The sequence below is a fragment of the Gracilinanus agilis genome, chromosome 1 (assembly GCF_016433145.1).
Source record: "Gracilinanus agilis isolate LMUSP501 chromosome 1, AgileGrace, whole genome shotgun sequence".
NCBI lineage: Eukaryota > Metazoa > Chordata > Mammalia > Didelphimorphia > Didelphidae > Gracilinanus > Gracilinanus agilis.
In genome coordinates this window covers 547,627,635-547,648,443 of record NC_058130.1, presented here as the reverse complement: position 1 = coordinate 547,648,443, position 20,809 = coordinate 547,627,635, and the positions used below count along the sequence as shown (strand labels likewise).

Sequence of the window (20,809 nt, the reverse complement as noted above, 5' to 3'; positions counted from 1 at the left end):
GGAAGTTTCTTGAATTTTATTTTTCTTCCCTGTGATTGCCCTAGGGGGAGATCTTTTTGTTGTTCCAGCTCAGATTTAGCCAAGAGAGACAAATCACATTTGTGCTTATTAGTTTTACACTATAAATTTCAAATAATGGGAATCTCAGTAGAGAGTCTATAGGCCAGTAAAAGTACATGTAAATGCTAGTTCCAAAAGTTCCTATGAGCACATTCCCAGAATCCCAATTGGTGCTTGTCAGCCATACTTTCTCTTGCCCAATTAGCTCTGGTTTCTCAGGAAAAACAGGCAAGCATGTTCTTGTCAGGGTGATCTCTCACCTGGAGTGAGCTGTTTCTGTAAGGTTGACATCAGCATCAGAAGACTGATTTTCTTGGGGATGAAGTTTTCAAAATTATGTTTATAGATCAGATTTGTTGAAGGCAGTGTCCTTCTTTTGCCTACTCTGGACGTCTTTTCAGGAGTCTTCAGTTGGGCATTTTAATCTGGTCTTATGACAAAGCCAAGAGAATTTGAATGTTGTTTTTTTTGTTTTGTTTTGTTTTTTTGAGGAAGAGGAGGGCATCTCACCATGGATTATCCATCCCTGAGAGAAAGCTCCAGGACAATCATTTGGAGTCCTCATGTTTGCAGTGTTGCAAATCTAGGTTCAGTATAGACAAATCAGTATGTGCAACTTTGGAGTGTGTTCCATTGATGGAAAGATGGGGTGCACAAAAATGGTTTTATGGAAGTGTCTATAAATGAAGGTGGGGAAATGAAGTTTGCAAACGTAAAATTACGGTGCTTTTCCCAGAAAATCAATAGCTGGATTTCCCAGCCTCATTGAAAATACATGTGGTTGCTGTATTGGCACACACCACTAGTGATCTCCATGGCCAGATGGATAGCACCATGTTACAAAGAAGTTCAGAGGTTTCATACTCTAGGTGATTTTTCAGAAGTCAGGTTGGACACTCACCCACGGTTAGACAAGAGGGACATCTTTTTGAGGACTGTTACTTCAGTGTTTATTATAATAACTAGTAGAGAAGAAGTTTGGAGTAGACTGTGATATAGAGGTAGAGTTACAGCCCAGTCACTGAAAAACACTCTAAACTGTGTGAAGGCACAAAATGGGAGCCACTTGGCATAGTAAAATTGCATTCCAGTGGATCTTTCTGTTTTCCCCAGTTCCCTCCAGGTGCCATTTTGAATGATAAGCATTCTCAGTTTTGGCCTGCCTTTCTCATACTGTGAAAATATTGATCTAGACCTGGGCCAGAGAGAGAGGAAGCGTTCCAAGTCCAAATGCCTGGGAGTTCCATTGTGTCCTCGCTCTCCACCCCAGTTGGTTTGTGTTCATGTGGAGCACGCTTCAAATGCAAGGGGGAAAATCTTGAAATGCCTTGGATAATTTGGATGATTTTCAGTGGCAAAACTTGAGTCAGGTGTTCACAAGTAAGGGGGAAAGAGTCTCCAGTTAAAACCTTCTCTCACCTTTGATGTCTAGGTGAGCCAACTGAAGTATTTAATCCATATTATGTTAGGGAAAAGTAGATTATATTTATGAAGTTCTACCTAACTAGTGAATTAAAATCATAGTAGAGTGTGTACATATTTGTGTGTCTCTAAATGTATACACAAACACATACACACATATATAAAAAACTTTATTTTCATAAATGCCAGTAGCATGTCATCTATAAAGCTCATGCTTATGAGCTCTAGTCACCTAATCTCCAGATGTAAGGGTGGTTTTTTTTTTGTTTGTTTGTTTGTTTTATACATGAGGTACGAAAAATTTCTGAATAGACCCACTTCTTCTTAAGTCCCCCTTAGAAGGAGATGCAGCCTTTTGGGAGTTTGATTTGATGGTTTTCTTTCTCTTTAATGAACAGTCTTTACATTGGGCACAGGCCTCTTAGGATCCAGACTGGAAATTGGATTCTAACCTCTGTGGTGTGATTGCCGTGACTTTTGTGTTAGTGTCCATAAGAAATGGGCTTTAACTTGGTCCACTCATGGCTTTGTGCTACAGTCTGATTCCGTGGCTCTGTGTGTGCTAATTAACAGGTTATTCTCTTTCCTTATTTAAAAAAGAAGTCTCTCTTACTGGAAGTAGGTGATTTGCTCTGATGATAGTGTTATTCAAGTATTAAGTTTGTGCTAAAATCCCATTGCCATTTGGTACAAATGACTTTTGTTCTTTCTGTGAAAGAGGTGAAATTGAGTGTGTTTGTACACCAGCCCTTAAGATGGTGTGTTCACAAAGATATGTTATTCCCCCTTATTTGGAGTCACCTGAGAAGCTGTGTGTTGCAGCAGTAATGGAGATACTAAGGAACAGTGGAGTGCAGATTTGATCTGTTGTATTGCACGCTCTCCTTATCTCCAGTGATTCAACAGCTTTAATTTCTTTTGAAATAATAAAATCAGTCTTATTAACATTACCATTTTCTTTTTTTATCCATGTGCTTTGAGCTCGTACTTCTGCAAAATGTAAAACTTGTCCATCGTTGATTTGACTGTCTTAGAAGTGCAGGTATGGTGGTCCCAGAGCATGCAGATTTAGCCCTTTCATATCCTTATACTGTGTTTAGATGTTCTATTTGCATCGTTTTTCAACTTGGGGAGGGAGGGGGGATTTCTTGCTGTTCCAAAGCCCTGAATTGGCAACTGCTTATGAGGGTGGCGCTTCAAGAGAGATGGCCAATCCAACTGAAAAGTCTGGGCCAATGGTCCAGCAGACGCATCATCATTCCTAGCCTCATCATTGCTTTTTCAGGGGCCCTTGAAGAGTCCTATATGAAAGGTGCATTGAAGATATATATATATTTTTAAAAACAAATAGCTTATAAAAGCAAGTTCCTTCTCTTATTGAAAGATGCTGAAAGTGTAACTTTTTGAGAAATTTTATCAGCTTTGAAGTGATATATTTTGCTCTGTGAAGCTTGAGTTTCCTGTGTTTGGTTCTGCCTTGTTGGGTGAAACTGGTTCAAAATGGAATTTTTCTTAGAAGCAAGATGAAAAACTATATTGTTGGTTTGTTTGGAAGGTCTATGAAAGGAGGGGAACTTTTCAGTGCTTTCGATGATAATTAAGTTGAGATTATGGTGAAGTATTTGATTATTGGACAGCAAAGACACTAGTGAGTTTTTTAAGTTGTCTAAAATGAATCTGAGCATCAGTAGGATACTTTGGGTTTGGTAAAGACTGCATTATCTTGGAGTAAATGGCTCACATTTTGGTGCAATGTTTGATGTTCAAAACAAAATGTTCTGATAATAAACAAATGCAAACTTAAATACATGGACTGTTTCTTCTTTTCGAGGATATTCAACCCGTCTAGATGTCTCTGAGCTCTTGCCAGAAAAGCAAATTGTTCAATTGAAATTGGTCATTTCCATAAATTAGCATTCCAATCTTTGTAGACAGATTTATTTACAAAGGGGGACTTCTTTTTTGGTGGTTATTTTTTAAAATGTGTTTCCCAAAGTTAGCTCATGCCAGCAGGAACCAGCCTCTCTTGCTTTGTGGATTCAGCCAAGGAATGATTCATTCATACATATGCAATTTCTATTGTTTTCTGACTAGTGTTAGCAAAATTGCCTTCACCTCCTGGCCGCCTCTCTTTCACCATTTCTCTCTGCACATGATGTTCAGAATGCTTAGTGCTCTGTCCAGTTTGTGGGTTTATGTACATTAGATGTTGACCTCAGTCTCCTAATCAGTCTCCAAAGGAAAATGAAAATTCTCTTTCTTCAAAGTAAATTTCTCCTATCGGCTATTTCCTTCGTATTATTTGAATTCTGTTCCTTTCCTGAGCCTCTCTTAACTCTTACTAAGGGTGGGGGACCATCCCACGCTTAACTATGTTACGAAATTAAGCCACAAAAACAACATAGCCCAGTGAGTTTTCATGGTTGATGTGGAGATGAGAATGAGTGGGAGCATCTGAGAAACCCAAAGGAACTGTGGTGGGAGTCAATTGGGTATAGAAAAGATGAGCTCAAATTAGAAAAGAGGCAGCTTTGAGGAATGATTTGTGGGAGAGGCATTTGAGAGGAAATGCCCAGAAAACTTTTTAAATGGTTCAAGTGTTAGCAATTTGCACCACTTCTCTAAGCTGTGAACGACTCCATGCTAATAACAACCAGGCATGCTGTTTGCAGGCGATTGGTGAGACTATATAGAGAAATGTGCATGTTATCTGTGAGTAGCACCTGGCAAATAGTAGGCTCTTCATAAATGTTTATTGGTTGATTGACATACACACACTCAAGTTATATCTATTGTGGCATCTTTAAATATTTTATTTTTAGCTTGCCTGCTTTGTTCCCAGAAGGCAAAAGGTATCCTCCCTTGAAGAGGATAAGCCACCATCAGAAGGCACTTGGGGGAGTGCAACTAGGTGGCTCAGTGGATGGAGAGCCAGGACTAGAGACGGGAGGTCCTGGGTTCAAATCAGACCTCAGACACTTCCCAGCTGTGTGACCCTGAGCAAGTCCTTTAACCCCCATTGCCTAGCCCTTACCACTGTTCTACCTTAGAACCAACACATAGTATTCTAAGGTAGGGATTTAAAAAAAAGAAAAAAAGGGGAAAAAAAAGGTGATACTTGGGCACTTATTATACTTAATCCTGTAGAAAAAACAGGCAATAATTCTTCCCTTCCTTTAGCATTTTCCTTTTTCCATATTGAGCCAGCACTCTTCCCAGTGGGGTATGTGTGACAGAAAGGAAACTCCCTTGGGAACAGGTTGTTCCTAAAAACTCATCATCACGCTTTTGTGTTTTGTGTTTTTGTGAGTCATTTTTAGGGCTGCTAGCCATAATGTGATGACCTTTAGTCTGTTCCTGAGCTTTGTGGCCAGTAGGTAGAAACTGTTCCTCTCTGGGCTTCACATCTCCCTTCCCTTCTGGGCAGAGCTTAAAAATTCCAAGAATAAGGGGCTGGTAGGTGGCATAATGGATAGACCCCCAGGCCTGCAATCAGAAGGACCTGGGTTCAAATGTGACCTCAGATACTTCCTAGCTGTGAACACCTGGACAAGTCACTTAACACCATGTTAACTTTAAAACACATCACAAATACAATATAAGCAAAACCTTGAGAAAATGAGAACTCCAGAACTTAAGTTCTTTAAGCTTCTGTGAGAAGCTCTTTTGCAAAAATTTACAACCATTTAAACTTTAAACCCTTAAACCTTGGCTTTTCAATTCATGAAGCAGCTTTCTCCATTTAATCGACTTAAATGTACCTTCAAGCTCCCCCACTCCAGCTCAGCTTCCCATTCAAAGCTTTCAGCCCGCCATTCACACCTCTGAACTATTCTCCTTGCTTTTCTACTCCAGACATGCTTCACCCACTTTCACATGCGACAACACACACACACTCTAATACCATTGGTAGGTGGTTCTTCGGACTGTTGGTTATTTCCACCTCCTGGGCCTACAGATTTACTGTTTCCCATTCTTCCAGACACCCCCGGGCTGGTTCTGGTTCTGCGACTCTCCATGGGTCCACGGACCATTGCCTAAAACCCCCCTTAATTAAAGAGTGGATCACCCCCAAATATGCGCAACCAAGTCACTTTGCTCCGAGAGCCACTTGCCTGGCCGCTCTGCTAAGCGGACTCCTGACTCAACTCCAAATGGGCTGTGTGGGTACCTCACCTCTTGGAGTCCTTGTTAGCAGGACGGCTCAGGCTGCAGGGACTTCCGGATCTCGCTGGGGCCTCCATTTGTTAACTTAGATAAAAATGCAGAACTATTAAATAGTCATAAAACCACTCTTTAATCAAGGGAAAGGGGAATTAGGGCTACTTGGCCTCTTTGGCAGAGCTGCGCCTGGTGCAGAGTCCAAGAATTGAACACTGCTTCACTCTGCTCCCTGACCCCACTGGGAGTGACACCACACTAGGAACTCCAAGGAACAAAGGAAATTGGGGAACTTATATACCATTTGGGAAGATCCAGGGGCTGGGGAAGATGATTGGCATTATACTGGTAAGGATGGGATTTACAATCAAGCTTGGGAAAGGAATCATAGCTAGAGGCTAGGGTGTAGGGGAAGGGGCTGCTTACACAATGGATACTAAAGGATGGTCCCTGCCCAGGTGTGTCTTCCTGGCACAGGGTCTCTGATACAATGGGGAAGACTACCTAAGACAAAAGGGTATTTAACATTTACCCTTGGGTCCATTATTCAGTTTGCAACTGCTAGCCTAAGATTCCCTTCAGAGTGGATTCCCATGGGAACACGGAACAAGCACAAGCTTTGGGGTCTCCAACCTACAAGCTATTTCTAAAACTTGGGGTTCATCAGATCTCACTAAGCCACAAGTTTGGGGACTCTAGATTCCATGTCGACAACCATTTACCTAAAATAAATAAATGAAAATTTAGAGAGTCTAAGTACAAAAGAATCTTTTTTTCCTCGAAACTGCATTTCTTCTACTTTGGAGCCCTCTAGATTAAGGTGTAAGTCTGACTTATGTCATGAGAACACAAGTGAGCAATCCAGAATTAAGAATCAGGGAGGAGCACTAAACTCTGCTATAACCTTTTTTTCCTCCCTTGAAAAAATGGAATCTAATCAAATGATACAACTTTTAGAGTACTAAGCAAAGCATCTACAAATATCTGAATACCGTGAGCTTAAAGTTCAAATATGCCTCTAGGGTTCATCCAGGGAAGAATTAGAATTAACCAGCCCTTCTTACAGGTGGTGGCATCTCCTAATTAGTCTGGATTCATGTGTCAAGTAACATTGGTGTTCTCAGGTAATAAAGTTCTAAAAAAGTCATACATTTAGAACTCGAGAATCTTCTAATGCAGGAGAAAATCAGATTCCAGAGCTAGCTTCAGTGGCTTCTTTTCAGGCACACAGAGAAGTAACAAAGGGAGGCCTTACACCAACCAATGTCCTGTGTCTCCCTAATCCAGAGCCCTTAAAAAGATTATATGGTAGAATTACTCTGTGGAGTAGCTCATGTGAGGCATTGTAATATTTAAATAGTTTGCCAAATGCTTTACAAAAATCTTGTTTGATTTACACAACAACCTTGATAGATAGGAGCTATTATTATCCCCATTTTACAGATGAGGAAACTGAGGCAGAGAGCTTGACTAGAATAGAATCACATAGTATCAGAGGATGGATTTGAACTCGGGTCCACTATCACTCTAACCATTGCAACACCAACTGCCTCAACTCTGTCCAATGAGCGTATTGTAGCAGATGGCCTTTGAGGTCTCTTCCTTCCTAAATCTAGAATTCTGTGTTACCTTGACCATAAAATAAAATGACAATACTTGAGGATTAAATGAGACTATCTAAAGTCTAGATCCGTGTTGGTGAACCTATGGCACACATGCCAGAATGGGGCTGCTCTCCTTGCCCTCTCTACCATGCCTGAAGACATTTTCCCATCACCTGCCCCTCTGCCCTGGTTAGTGTGACCCTGGGCAAGTCACTTGACCTTTGCCTCAGTTTCCACAGCTGTAAAATAGGAATAATAAATCAGCACCTGCCTCTAAGGGTCATTGTGAGGATCAAGTGAATATGTCTAAAGTGCTGAGCAGTGTGCCTGGCAAATAATCAGTGCTAGATCAATGTGAGCTGTTTGTTATTTGAGTTAATAACTAAAATATAGGAGTACACTGTATTTCCCAGGATGACCTCAGCTTTCAAAAAAGCTATGACAAGTTTTCTGTTCAGCCTTCTGTTGCTTAGGAACCAGAGGACTTTTCAACCAGTGCCTATTACTGAACTATGCAATGAAGTAATGAGCATTTGATTTCATCAGCTTGGGCAGGCTGTTGATTAAACAGAAATGTAAAATGTCCCCTCAGAGGCGGTCTTCCCTTCAGCTGCAAGAATCATGTGGGGATATTTCCATCCATTCACATCTGGTCTGCATTTACGCACCCAAAAAAGGCAAGAACACAGCTTGGCTATTTTCTTTTCAAGTTTACAGTTCAGATATTTAAAATGATCCCCTTTTTAGCTCCAATAGCCATGAAGAATCAAACATATATGTATCTCATCTTCCATCCCATCCTCCCCGCCTCCTCAGCTTTTCCCCCTCCCCTGAAACTTCCCCCTCACTCTCCAAAAAGGACACATCAAACTTGAGGAAGTTACCATCACATGATTTTGACCTTTTTTTATTATCGGTACTCCTTGTCTTTGCACTCACAATGTACACGTCATCTGAGGAGCCCAGCTAGTTTCACAAACACATTTTAGTCTTTAGTATTCCCCACACTCAGCTAGGGGAACAAGCCCAGAAGAGAGGGCCATGGTGACTTGTCCAAAATCTCATAGTTTCAGGTGGAAGTCGTAAAAAAAGAATATTTTCGAAACCCCAGGGATCCTGTTCCTCTGATTGTGTCAGACAGACACTTCAGTGTTTAAACTTTCCCCATTTGTGATAGAGATTAAAGGCATCAGTGCTGTGACACTACCAGAGGGGTCGATCCTCCCCTCTGCTAACAGAGGACAATTCCATCTGCTTCTGCTCTTTGGAAGAGACTACCATAATCTTAAAGCCTGTGCTCTAAAACCAGCTTCAGACAAGGAGCGCCTTGGAAGCCAACAGCAGCTGTTCCTTCTCTTAGGAGGGAGCATCCCATCTACCTCCTCGGGGTCAGTCAATTCCTGTCTCCAGCAGCGTTGAGTATGGAATGACTCAAGTGATCAGGGGTCTTGGCTAGAGAGATGCAAGAAGGTCTGATAAATATAGCAACTGAGGGCAGATGCTTTGGTATCGGGGAAGATGAGATTCCAAGTCACAAGATGAGGAATATGGTAGATTTTTGAGGTGCTTGTTTGGAGGAATAGAACAAAAATCAGCATGAGTTAGTGACTGTGTGTGTGTGCGCACAGGAGACCTGTTGTGTTGCCTGGCTTTGAAACCAGAGATGCTGGTCTTAAAAAGCTCCATATCCCTCTGGTGAAAGCAGCGGGGAGATGCAGCATGGGGTCATGAAAGACACATTACAATTACATACATCGACTGAATATATTAAAGCTTCAGAGTTTATTACAGCTTCCTTCCCCCTTTCCTTGCTGATCTAAGCCAGTCTAGATGTGGGAAAGGAAAGGATAGAGGAAAACCCCACTGAATGTGGAGTACATTTCATCAAAGTCTGTGTGGGCCAGCCTGCCCCCAGTCACCACGATGTTCACCTCATCTCCTGCTTTCAAGTGGACGATGAGGTGGAAAGTCCCTGTTCCCCCGCAGGTATGTAACCCCCCTCGGGGTCTGTGGTACTCCAAGAGCTCTCTCCTGTAGCCGGCTGTGTGCAGCTGGGCCACGCTGGCGTTGGAGACGGACAGGACGGCTTCCACGTATTCATCTCTCTCGGGAGTCAGGATGGCAGTGATCAGGTAGCGACCGTCATAAGGGGCGGTAAAGATCCCTATGAGAAAGGGACAGGCATTCAGTGTCAACAAACAAAACCATTTTTATTTACAAGGGATGAGGAGCTAGCAAAAGCAAAAGTTGGGGCAGCACCAAGTCCCAATCATGGTGTGCATCTCCTTACAAGATGGAGCCATCAGGCCATGAGGTGGCTCAGTAGATAGAGCACCAGACCCAGAGTTGGGAAGTCCTGAGTTCAAATCTGACCTCAGACACTTCTAGCTGTGCGACCCTGGGCAAGTCATTTAGCCCCATTTGCCTACCTCTTGCCCTTTTGCATTAGAGTTGGTCCAAAGACAGAAAATAAGGGTTAACAAAACTAAGAATTAAGTCATTCTTCTTCATCCTCATTTGGATCTTTGTCTTTGAAACCCAAGAAGAAGAAACAAGCCCAATCCCCACAAAAGGATTTCAAGCTGCTGGGGCCCACCAGGAAGGGAGTGTAAATTCCAATATAAACATGAATGCCAATATAGCAGCATCAAATCACTATGATAAACTTTCCCCTTAAACACTGCTCCTGTGGCTCCCGAAGAGATTAGTTCCATGGCCTCAGTCTCCCCTGCCCTACCTCTGTACCAAGCCCATTTCAGACACTGAAGCTATCATGACTGCTTTCCCCTCTGTGTCATAGAAAATAATCGTTTCCTTTTAGATTGCTTCAAGATTTCTTTGCGATCAGTTAGACTCGCTCAAGCCGGCAACACCTAAGGAGCCACATGTATCATCTGCATCTCTAAGAGAGGCCACCACTGTTGTTTCCTAGGTTGCCATGCAAAATAAGAAATGAGCAAGACAGAACTTCCTTAGAAAGGGGAATCTGGAGAAGGCATGATCTGTTCCCCAGAGCACCAGGGGAAAAAGTGCTGAACAAGAAACCCTGTGAGATCACCCATCTGGCTTTCTTCCTGAAAAATATTGGACTCCCGAGGGGCTGGTCAGAAGGCACGCTATAGGATCATAGTCCAGTTGTGCACCCCATTGTTCAGGTAAGTTGCTGACCTATACAGAGTGCTGACCAGTAGCCCATACATCCAAAATATAAAAAAGGGTGTGGAAAAGAAGTGACTGAGCAAAAGGAAAGTTTGGATGATAGAAAACCATGCAAATTTTGTGAACCCCAAGAGCATTTCTTCCTCAAGCTCTTTATTGTAAGGCAAGCATGCATCCCATTCCCTACAGCTGGAAATTTTAGGGCCAGACTTCCACTATTTACCAGGGGCCAGGGAAGTCCAGCTGCCTCAGTGGTGGTCGTCGGTCTCAGCCAAGAGGAAGGAGACCTACAGGGAGCAGGGTGAGCTGAAAGATTATGCTTTAGCCTCCCCATCTGGTAGGATCTCAGATTCAGGGTGGGGTGCTCAGCAAAAGGGTGACTAACTCAGCCCTGTTTTGGGAGTCCTAAGAAAAAAAGTCATTAAGAACCCTTCTGGTCTCATTCCTGGGACACATCAAGACCAGTTCACTCACCAACACCATGCCAAGCAGTGCACCCCTGGAGCACATCCATGATGAGGATGAAAGCTGCTTAGAGCAGGGGCTTCATTTGGTTTTCCCCCTTTGAATCATCTGCCTACAAGAAACTTCTCCATCACCAGGTTATAGCCCTAATATTCACTCAATGAACAGTTATGGATCACCCACTCTGTATGTAGCTGAGGGGGGAAACACAGAGGGCCCTCTCAAGGGAACAGAAAAAGTCTGCCTTGGGGGGACAAAGCAGATGGGTGAAACCATGACAGTTCAATGCTAGACTGCACATGGCTTAAAGCCAAATGGTTGATAATGGCTGAGGATGTTAGCTGTGTAACACTGGGCAAGTCATTTACCCTCTGTCTGCCTCAGTCTCCTCCACTGTAAAATGGAGATAATAATCACACGTACCCCTAGGGTTGTGAGGATCAAATGAAGTAAGTGTAAAGCACTTAGCACAGGGCCTGGCACAGAGTAACGGCTACAGAAATGTTGGCCATTATTATATTTATATCCATTTTAGTTCTCCCATTAGAATGAAAGCTCCTTGAAAGTGGGGTCTTTTTCCTTTTTTCTTTTTTTGTGTCCTCAACATATGGTGGCTTTTTTACTACTTTACTTTTGGCGGCTATTGGTTGATTGAAAGGAAAGCATTTTATAATTACTATCTGGCAGCTGATTGGTTGATTGAAAGGGAAGCATTTTATAAACCTTAACATGCTCAGTGTGCAAATTACTCTCACTCGAATTTAACACTGGAGAGGGTTGGTGCAAAATCTTAACATCTATACTGTCCCAGCTAAATAGCTAAGCCTTGATAAAGAAATTAGAAAAGTTGTCTGTTCATAAATGGCAGCTAGGTGGCTCAGTAGGTAGATCATTGCGCTTGGGGTCAGGAAGATCCAAATTCAAATCTGTCCTCAGCTATGTGACCCTGGGCAAGTCACTTAACCTCAGGTTGCTTTAATCCACTGGAGAAGAAAATGCCAGACCACTCCAATATCTTTGCCAAGAAAACCCCATGGACAATGTGGCCCACAAGATCATGAAGCTGTCAGATCAGACTGAATGACTAACCAGCAATCTTACCTAAAAACCAACAGTGATGACTAGGAACTTAGCTCTTCCAGCACCTAACACATTTTTTTGGTGGGGGATTTTCCACATAGTAGACACTTAATAAATGTTTGTTAGATTATACCATCTGCCCCTCCCTGAACCTTATAATAGAAGACCTTCTGCTCCCTAAGTATCTCTTTCAGAAAATGGCTGTTTCTGACTTTTTTTAAGTCACTCTCCCCTATGAATGCTGCCAATAACTCCTCGTATTTTAAAAATTGCTCCCTAACATTTTCCATTCATTCTTCCATCCCTCTCTTGTGCCCAGCCTCCCAAGGCGAAAGCCTCAGTGATCAGCTGGACTTGAAGAGTGAATTCCTTTGAGCTCAGAGGGCTTCTTTACACTATGGTAGGGAAGCCTAGGAGTTCAGAAAAAGTCCCAAGTTCCCAGACAAGGCTGAGAGCCTAAGCACACAGGGCCAGAAAGTCAGCCGGCAGCCTGTTCCCACCTAAAGGAGGCCAAAACAAATCTCCTGTTGCTCTGCACATCCAGGAGGATGAGGACTGGGCTCGTTTGTCCCAAGTGATTCATGTCCAAACAAGTTGACAGCACATGTCATGCAGAGTTTTCATCCCCAGTAAGAAGAGAATTTGGTTCCCTGCCACCCTTCTTCCCTTTTCTTTGAATAACACACAGAATCAGAAGGGAAACTGAGCAGAGTGTCTCTCTATGTCCGGTACACTGCAGAGCACATGGTGCACGCTTACGGAGTGTCAAATGAAGATAAACAAGGAACCCTCTGGCAATTACTGTGGATGAAGGGCCTCTGGGAGAAGCATAGAGAGAGCAGGGCCAAGAGGAGTTCTGTTGAATCGTGAGTGCTGAGGACAAGCATGTTGATCTCATAATGAGAAAATGTTATTGCATCTTGGTCTCCAGACCCCTAAAGTACATCACTGTTTTGCTGCATGTGAGCTGGGGCAAAATTTCTTTTGTCAAAACAGCAACATTGGGAAGACTACGAATTATGCAATCCTGATCCTCTTGGGCTCTTGGCATCCATATCTGATGGAGCTGCCAGTCTCTCCCAGACAGGATCCTATTGGGGGACTAATGATCCCAAATAGATTATTGGGTTTCGGAGGCTTTCTCAACACTCTCGGGCCAAGAGGGTTATAAAACAGAACTTATGAGCTGAGGGGAGGCTCAAATCAAAAGGAGTTCATGCTGCCTCGTTACCCTAACTCCATTTGCCTCCAAAGCTTACCAGTGTTGGGGTTGTAAAAGTCCCCATCATTCACGAGGACTTTGTTGAAGAGGACCACACCCGCCTCACTCGGGAAAGGTTTCTGAGTCAGACCAGCAGAGAAAGACACCAGAGAAGCAGTAGGAATTCCTAAAACAGAGGAAATGAAACCAATTTGTCAGAGTTCTTTGGGCTAGGGTGTTCCTTCCCATTCCCAGGCTGTCGCATTGTATGCTTTGAGGTGGCTAGAGGGTGGGGCAACAGAATGGGGAGAGTAAGGGTCAGGGCTGAGAACAGGGTGATAAAATGGAAAGAGCCCTAGTTTGGAAATTGGTGGCCTGGTTCAGATCTTCCCTTGGTCACTCATCATCTGTGACCCTAGGTAAGTCATTTCCCCCATTCTGATCCATTAGTTTCTTCAGCTATAAAGTGGGAAGGCTGAACTAGATCCAGAAAACCTATTTCAGCCCTAAATCTGTCTTTCTTGCAGGGTCATTATATGAGTTTCTTGGGTTCAACACCATTTTTCTTCTACCTTGAAACAGCAACCACTACTAACATCTCATAAGTTTATCAAATTGGTTTTACATGTTGCAGAATGCCTTGGAAGGCAAGAATTTGGGAGCTGAAGAATCTGGATAGACAGATTCTGGACCTTCAATTCTACACAGACCCAGTTGAGAAAGTGATGACTCGGTCTGGGACCCATAAAGTTTTAACTTGACAGGTTTGTAGCAGACCCGTGTACACGTGGGCTCTGGGATGTAAACAAGCTAGAAAGATTTATGAAGCAAAGTTCTTGGTCTCAGGAATTAATTCCAGCTTTTGGGGAAGGAAAGTCTGACCACCACCTGCAAGAGATTCCTTTTATCTACTTAGGCTGAAGAGAAGAGGACCGTGGTCTAGGCACAGGATTGCTGTTGAGGACCCAATGTGATAACATAGAGAGTCTCTCTGACACCACTATTACCTTGTGATTCCACAGGAGACGGTGGTTTAGGGTATCCTGCAAAATAAAAATTATCAAATGTTACACAAAATCCTATTGTAGGGGCAGCTAGGTAGTACAGTAGATAGAGCCCCAGGCCTGGAGATGGGAGGTCCTGGGTTCAAATCTGGCCTCTGACACTTCCTAGCTGTGTGATCCTGGGCAAGTCACTTGACCCCAATTGCCTAGTGCCTGCCACTCTTGTGTCTTAGAATTGATACTAAGACAGAGTGGTTTAAAAAAGGCAAAAAAATCTTAACATACAACTAGCTAATAATACTGGACTCCTCTGTCATTGGTAGAAACAATGGTTTTTTACCTTTATGATTAAATAAACATGCAAAATAATAATAAAACAGCTTATCTCAGGCCCAGGGTAATGACTTTCTGGCTACCCCAGCATTCCCAACAACTTCCTTGGGCTTTCAGTTAGATTCCAGGATTCTCCTGAGAATGGGGAAGTTATCCAGGGGAGACTCTAAGCTGGCAAAAATGATAACTAGAGCAATACTTTAAAAGGCCTGTGGTATCACCTGCGTGAGTTCCTTAGACTGGCATAAAACACACACTTTAGTGGAATATCTTCAGGAGCTTCTATGGCCCTTCCCCCCCAAAAAAATCATTGCCAATGATCCTCTGTGACCTCCTTAGGCTAGCCCTCCAGTAATAGATGCATACCCTTTAACAGAACTATCCTCAAAGGTTTGCCAGTTTGGTAGGAGCCTATGAAGCTTCAACTGGGCTAGAAAAAAATGGGGTCACCTCCATGTCCCAATGAGGCACCATAGTAAGATTTTGGTGCAAGAATAATTATAAAAGGAGGGGCAGTTAGTTGGCTCAGTGGATTGAGAGCCAGGCCCAGAGACAGGAAGTCCTGAGTTCAAATTGGTCTCAAATACTTCCTAGCTGTGTGATGCTGGGTAAGGCACTTAACCCTCATTGCTTAGACATTACCATTCTTCTGTCTTAGAATCAATGTTGATTCTAAAATGGAAGGTCAGGGTTATTAAAAAAATAACAATCACTGAATCAAAGTAGGAAAGGATTTCAGTGGCCACTGAATTCATCCCATATTGGTAAAAGGAATCCCCACAATAGCATTTGACAAGAAATATGGGCAGCTTGAAGACCTATAAAGAGGGGAAACCCACAACTCCTGAGGCCAGAGACTCCATTACTGGGCTCGCACCCCAAGGAGAGCACTACTTAAAAGAAAGGCTCCATATACACAAATATTTACAGCACCACTTTTTATCATAGCAAAGAAATGGATACCACGTAGGGACCCAGCAATTTGGAATGTATAAACATATTAGTGGTATGAAATATTATTATGCTATAAGAATTGATAAAAACGATTAATATAAAGAAATATGTGGGAAAATCTACATGAACTGATGCGAAGATAAGTGGGCAAAACCAGAATAATAAGGTCCACAGAACCTATTATTATTCCCATTTTACGGTTGAGAAAACTGAGCCAGAGGTTAAGTGACTAGCCCAAGGCTCATATACCTAGTGAGTATCTGAGGTCAGATGTGAACTCAGGTCTTCCTGACTCAAAGCCCAGTGCTTTATCCACTGTACCACAAAATAATAGAACCCGAATGTCATAAGATTATATAAAGACCAACTTTAGCCCTTCAGTAGAAATATGAACAGACATCTCTCCCAACTCCTTTGTAGAAGGCAACATCTCCAGGTATGGAATGTGACATATAAATCCAAATTTTTTTTTCCAATGGATTGGTGGGTTTTGCTTTTATTTCTCTCTGTTTTTTTAAAGTGTCTCTGTTAGAAGAGATTGTTCTCCAGAGGGACAGAGGGGAATGTTGGTGATGTTTTTGTTATATTAATAAAAATCTATCTTTATGAAATATGGTTCTTCATTCTGAAGGTTCCTGACCTGATTAGTGTTCCATCACCCTTGTGTAGACAATGATAATGTGTTTCCTTTTCCCTAGGAACCTGATGCTATTGACACACCATGGGAAAGTGTGTCCTTAGAACTGCTCCCCCAGTAGTATTCCAGCACTATTTTTTCACCAGTCCCTTCTGGAAACAACAACAGGAATTTCCCATTTGTGTTAAGAGGATGAGGCCATAGACCCGCTATCTGGTCCTTTGGCAGATCAGAAACACAACAATGGCAGCACTGGTGGCTTCCTCTGACTGAGGACATCACAAATCCCTGGGACAAAGACAACTGCTCTCCCTGAAGAGCAGTAGGATGCCATAAGGGAGCAAGTCAGGAAACTGAGATTCCCATCCCACTTCTACTACTTAGCCATTCTGTAACATAAGACCTTGCGCATTTTCCTGGTTTATCAAATGAGAGAATTGGACCAGGTAATCTCAGCATCCTTTCTGTTGACATTCTATGGACCAAAAATTCTAAATGAGAGGTTCTTAACTTGCATTGATTTCCTTTGTAATCCAATGTAATTTATACATTTGAAAACATGGATGCTAGGACAGCTAGATGGCTCAATAGAAAGAGATCCAGACTCAAGATGGGAGGTTCTAACCCCAATTACCTACTCCTTTCCGCTTTTCTGCCTGAGAACCAATATTTAGTATCAATTCTAAGACAGAAGGTAAGGGTTTTAATAAATTTTTGAAAATTAAAATGTGACTAAAAAGGGGGCCCCAGGCTTTACTAGACTGCCAATACAGACAAAAACGGTTAGGAGCTGCTGTTTTAAATAGTTTAGAACCAGACCTAATTCATAACTCACCTGGTGCTCCAGCATATCCTTCAGAGCTTGGGATGGGCCACCGACTGTCCTGGCCATCTACACCATTGGGCAAACCTCTTCCTGACATTACCATTTTCCCAGGAGGACCAGCTTCCCCAGTCTCCATGATGACCCCTGTAGATCCTGGTAGGAAGGGCAAACCTGTCCACCCAGGTAACTCTGAATGGGGTGGCATCTGCTCTGGAGGTGATGGCTGGAGAGGAGTCTTTGGTTGTGAAGGCTGCTGAGGTATTCCAGGCTGGAAGGGTTTCCCAGGAGTCTTGGGAGGCAGGGGGCCTTTTGAGTCTGGAGGCTGCTGAGGTGTCTTTGGGTGTGATGATTCTCTAGGAACTTCTGGTTGTGATGGGTCAGGGGAGCTTCCTGGATATTGTGGTATGAGCTGGGGTATTTCTGATGGGGCTTCCGCTAAGCATTGGGAGAGATAGAAAGAGGCAGGATTAGGAATATCAGTCAATAGTTTAACCATACTTCTCTTTACACTGAACAATGGAAATACTATAGCCTTTAAACAAATGATTGTATTTTGTTTCTAAAATGTAGAAACTGAAACCCTTGAAAAGTGCCTCTTTCTAATACTATAAGAATACCCTATAAGAAATGAGGAGAGCTTGTTATCCCTTTCAATATAAGGCTTACAAATTGGCACCTCTGATTAAGAAATTCTGCTCCCCAGGTCTAGTCAACAACTTCTGGCTATGGGTTTGAAAAAGTCATTGGGTAACTGCTTTCTCTTGATACCATGGTGTACCTGATAACAGAATACCCTCTGGGTTCTTAGTAGCTTCCTAGTGCCATGTTGGCAAACCTATGGCACACATGCCTGCACACGCCAGAGAGAGCTGCTCAGCTCCCCCTCTCCATGGTGCCTGAGGACATTTCTCACATGACCTGCCCCACTGCAACCCAATGGGATCACTTCCTCCCTCCCCTGTCTGGGGTAAGGTGGGAGGCTCACATGGGTATGTGTTGTAGTTTGGGCACTCAATCTCTAAAAGGTTCACCATCACTGTCCTAGTGTGTTCAATTTTCCAATAATCTTTTGTTATTGCATTCCCAAAGCCTTTTTTGTTACCAGTTCCATGAAATGGAAACATGATGTGTATGAAGAGCTTACTTGTGGCATATGAGAGATCACAGTATTATTGCAATGTACTGAATAGGCAATGGGTCCAATTTTCACACGCAAAAAGAAAGATTCAAAGTCAGAAGGACATGCAGGAAGGCAAATGAAAGACAAAAATATTGGGAAAATCTTGATCAAAAAGGTCACGTCAGTCATATAAGTGATGATGTTATCTTAGTCATCTACTCAGTTTTAGAAATTGGTGTCCTATTATTGACCCTACTCTCCCTTGAGAGTGGCGTGGCTCCTTAGATGTTTCAGTCCCAGCCTCGCCACTAAGGCTTTGACTTCCCAAGATTATTTTCAGTAGATAACTGATAAGCTCATGGGGTTGACTCTACTCAGACCTAGTTCATTAGGAGGTCACATGTGTTACTACTAAAGTTAGTCCTACGGTCAGAAATTTTCTAGTTAGAATAATATAGATATGTCTCCATTTTATTTAATGCTTGGATAAATACAAATGTATCAAATCTTTGGCAGCAGAGGTATTTTTCCTACTGAGTATTGTTATGAGGAAGAGTATAGATGACAGCTTGAAGAAATCTTGGACTTCATGGACATTCCATAATGGAATGAAGCCAGGGTTTGAAAAGAGAGTATGGTTTGACCAAGCTGAAGGAAGGAGGTTTGGGCTATGTGGTCCAGCTTTGCCAAATATCCAAGGAGCTAACAGAGTGGGATATCACTGAGAAGAAGATACTTCAATCAACTATCATGGCCTAGGAAGAGAAAGGTCTTGGATATCTGTTGGTGGACAGCAGATTTATCTACCTTACTCCCTAGAGTTTTTGAGGATTAACTGGCTGTGGATAAAATTTGATCCTGGTTTCCTGTGGCATCTTGGAGCACCGTGGTCAAGTGTAGTGAGAATCCCACCTCTCCAGTCCTCTCTTATTCTAGTTAGAGATTTATTTTAGTTTAGACCTTAGTTTAGTTAAGTCATTTGGGTTAAAATAGTATAGATCCTGACCCAACTCCCAGTTCCTGAATTTGTCCCTAGATAACTAGGTTAGTGTGATCTCTCTCTACTGCCCTCACCCTTTGAAGTCATTATTAAAAAGTGTTTTTTTATTCCTGTTGTGTCTTTCCCTGTAGAAGTAAGATATCCCTGGATGAATTAGTCTAAGTGGCAGTTGGATTCCAACTGCCACTCACTCACATTGTCACAGGCCATTTTGTATTTGTTTAAGATAGTTATACATCTTTGCCCTTCATTTCTTCCTTCATCCCTTTCCCCCCAAAAGAACCCCTGTGTGTGTTTATTTACCCACTTCAGTATTCTCCCATGAAATTCAGATTTTTAATTCCTCTGAGAGATTTGCCAAATGATGGATGGAAAGAAGAAAAGAAGGAAGGGAGGGAGGGAAGGAGAGAAAGAGAGAAATAAAGGAGAGGGTAGAGGAGGAGAAGGAGGAGAGAGAGAGAGAGAGAGAGAGAGAGAGAGAGAGAGAGAGAGAGAGAGAGAAAGAGAGGAGAGAGAAGCATCTTATATTTAAATTCAGCTTTCTAGCTTTTAAAGGATTTTTGTATGCATTGCCTCATTTGATGTTTACAATAACCTTTGAAGCATTAAATGAAAAGAGATTGATGGTAGCCTAAAATGGGAAAAGAGTATTGGAAAACTAACAGTGAGTCAGAGTCCTGTTATATGGCTGGAGCCAAAGGAACACAGATTCCCCAAGTTGGACAGGATCTTGGGAGATTATCTACCCCAACCCCTAACTACATCATGAATCACCTCTAGAAAACCTTGGTCAGACTCTGCTAAAAATCTTCCAATGATGGAAGCTATTTTCAAAGGGCAGCCATGTAGAAACCCCATGAAAAGCATCCTTGCCATTCCTCCATTTCCTATTTGGGCATTCCTAATTATGAAATTATGAAAACATTTTCCCTTTTGTTAAGCTAAAATATGCCTCCCCAAAACTTCAATTTATTGGTTCCAGTTATGCTTTGGAAAAAAGTTTAAACCCATTTCAACCTTCAAATAGTCAAGGGCAATTATCATGCCACACCCTTGAGTTTTCTCTTCAGACTAAATCTTCCAGTGTCTTTACATAATTTCTATAGAGCTCAGTTTGAAGACCCCTCAACATCCAGGGACATCATTTTCAGAAGGAACTCTGGCTTGTTATTCTACTAAAATGTGGCATCCAGAACTAGACTTGATACTGAACACTGTTTAAGCTAGAGTACTATGATACTATTGCTTCCTTCATTCTAGATGTCCTACTACTAAAGCTCTAGGGATGTGGATCAGATTGAGAAGAGACCAGGATCAGCATTAGGGTCTCTAAAAGATATGAGAAGCACATAATCAAAGACTCCATTTGCCTCACACACACACTTAAAGGACAGTAAGCCTTGTTTATTGTGGAGTCAAACACATATTTCTAATTAGACTTCAATAATAATGAACTAAGGACACCTTAGTGGATAGTGTACAGGACATGAAATCAGGATGATTCTTCTTAGGTTCAAATCTGGCCTCAGACACTTCTTAGCTGTATGATTGTGGGAAAGTCACTTAACTCTGTTTGCCTCAGTTCCTCATCTATAAAATGAACTAGAAAAGAAAATGGCAAACCATGCAGGAATCGCTGCCACGAAAAATTCCAAATGGGATCGTGAAGAGTGGGATAAAGGAGAGGGTGGAGGAGGAGGAGGAGAAGGAGGAGGAAGAGGGGGAGAGAGAGAGAGAGAGAGAGAGAGAGAGAGAGAGAGAGAGAGAGAGAGAGAGAGAGAGA

At 42.4% G+C, this 20,809-nt stretch overlaps 1 protein-coding gene across 1 annotated transcript in view; it reads right to left on the bottom strand.

The window, feature by feature from the left end:
- Window positions 1–8,140: 8,140 nt before the first annotated feature.
- EMILIN2 (elastin microfibril interfacer 2) overlaps window positions 8,141–20,809 on the bottom strand; it is a 107,563-nt gene continuing 94,894 nt past the window's right edge. Inside the window, exons 7-10 of the mRNA XM_044683055.1 lie at window positions 16,916–17,341; window positions 14,160–14,195; window positions 13,211–13,339; window positions 8,141–9,411 (exon numbers count right to left, since the gene is read on the bottom strand). Coding sequence (XP_044538990.1) covers window positions 9,074–9,411; window positions 13,211–13,339; window positions 14,160–14,195; window positions 16,916–17,341 — 929 coding nt within the window. The 3' untranslated portion in view covers window positions 8,141–9,073. The remainder of the gene's footprint in view (window positions 9,412–13,210; window positions 13,340–14,159; window positions 14,196–16,915; window positions 17,342–20,809) is intronic.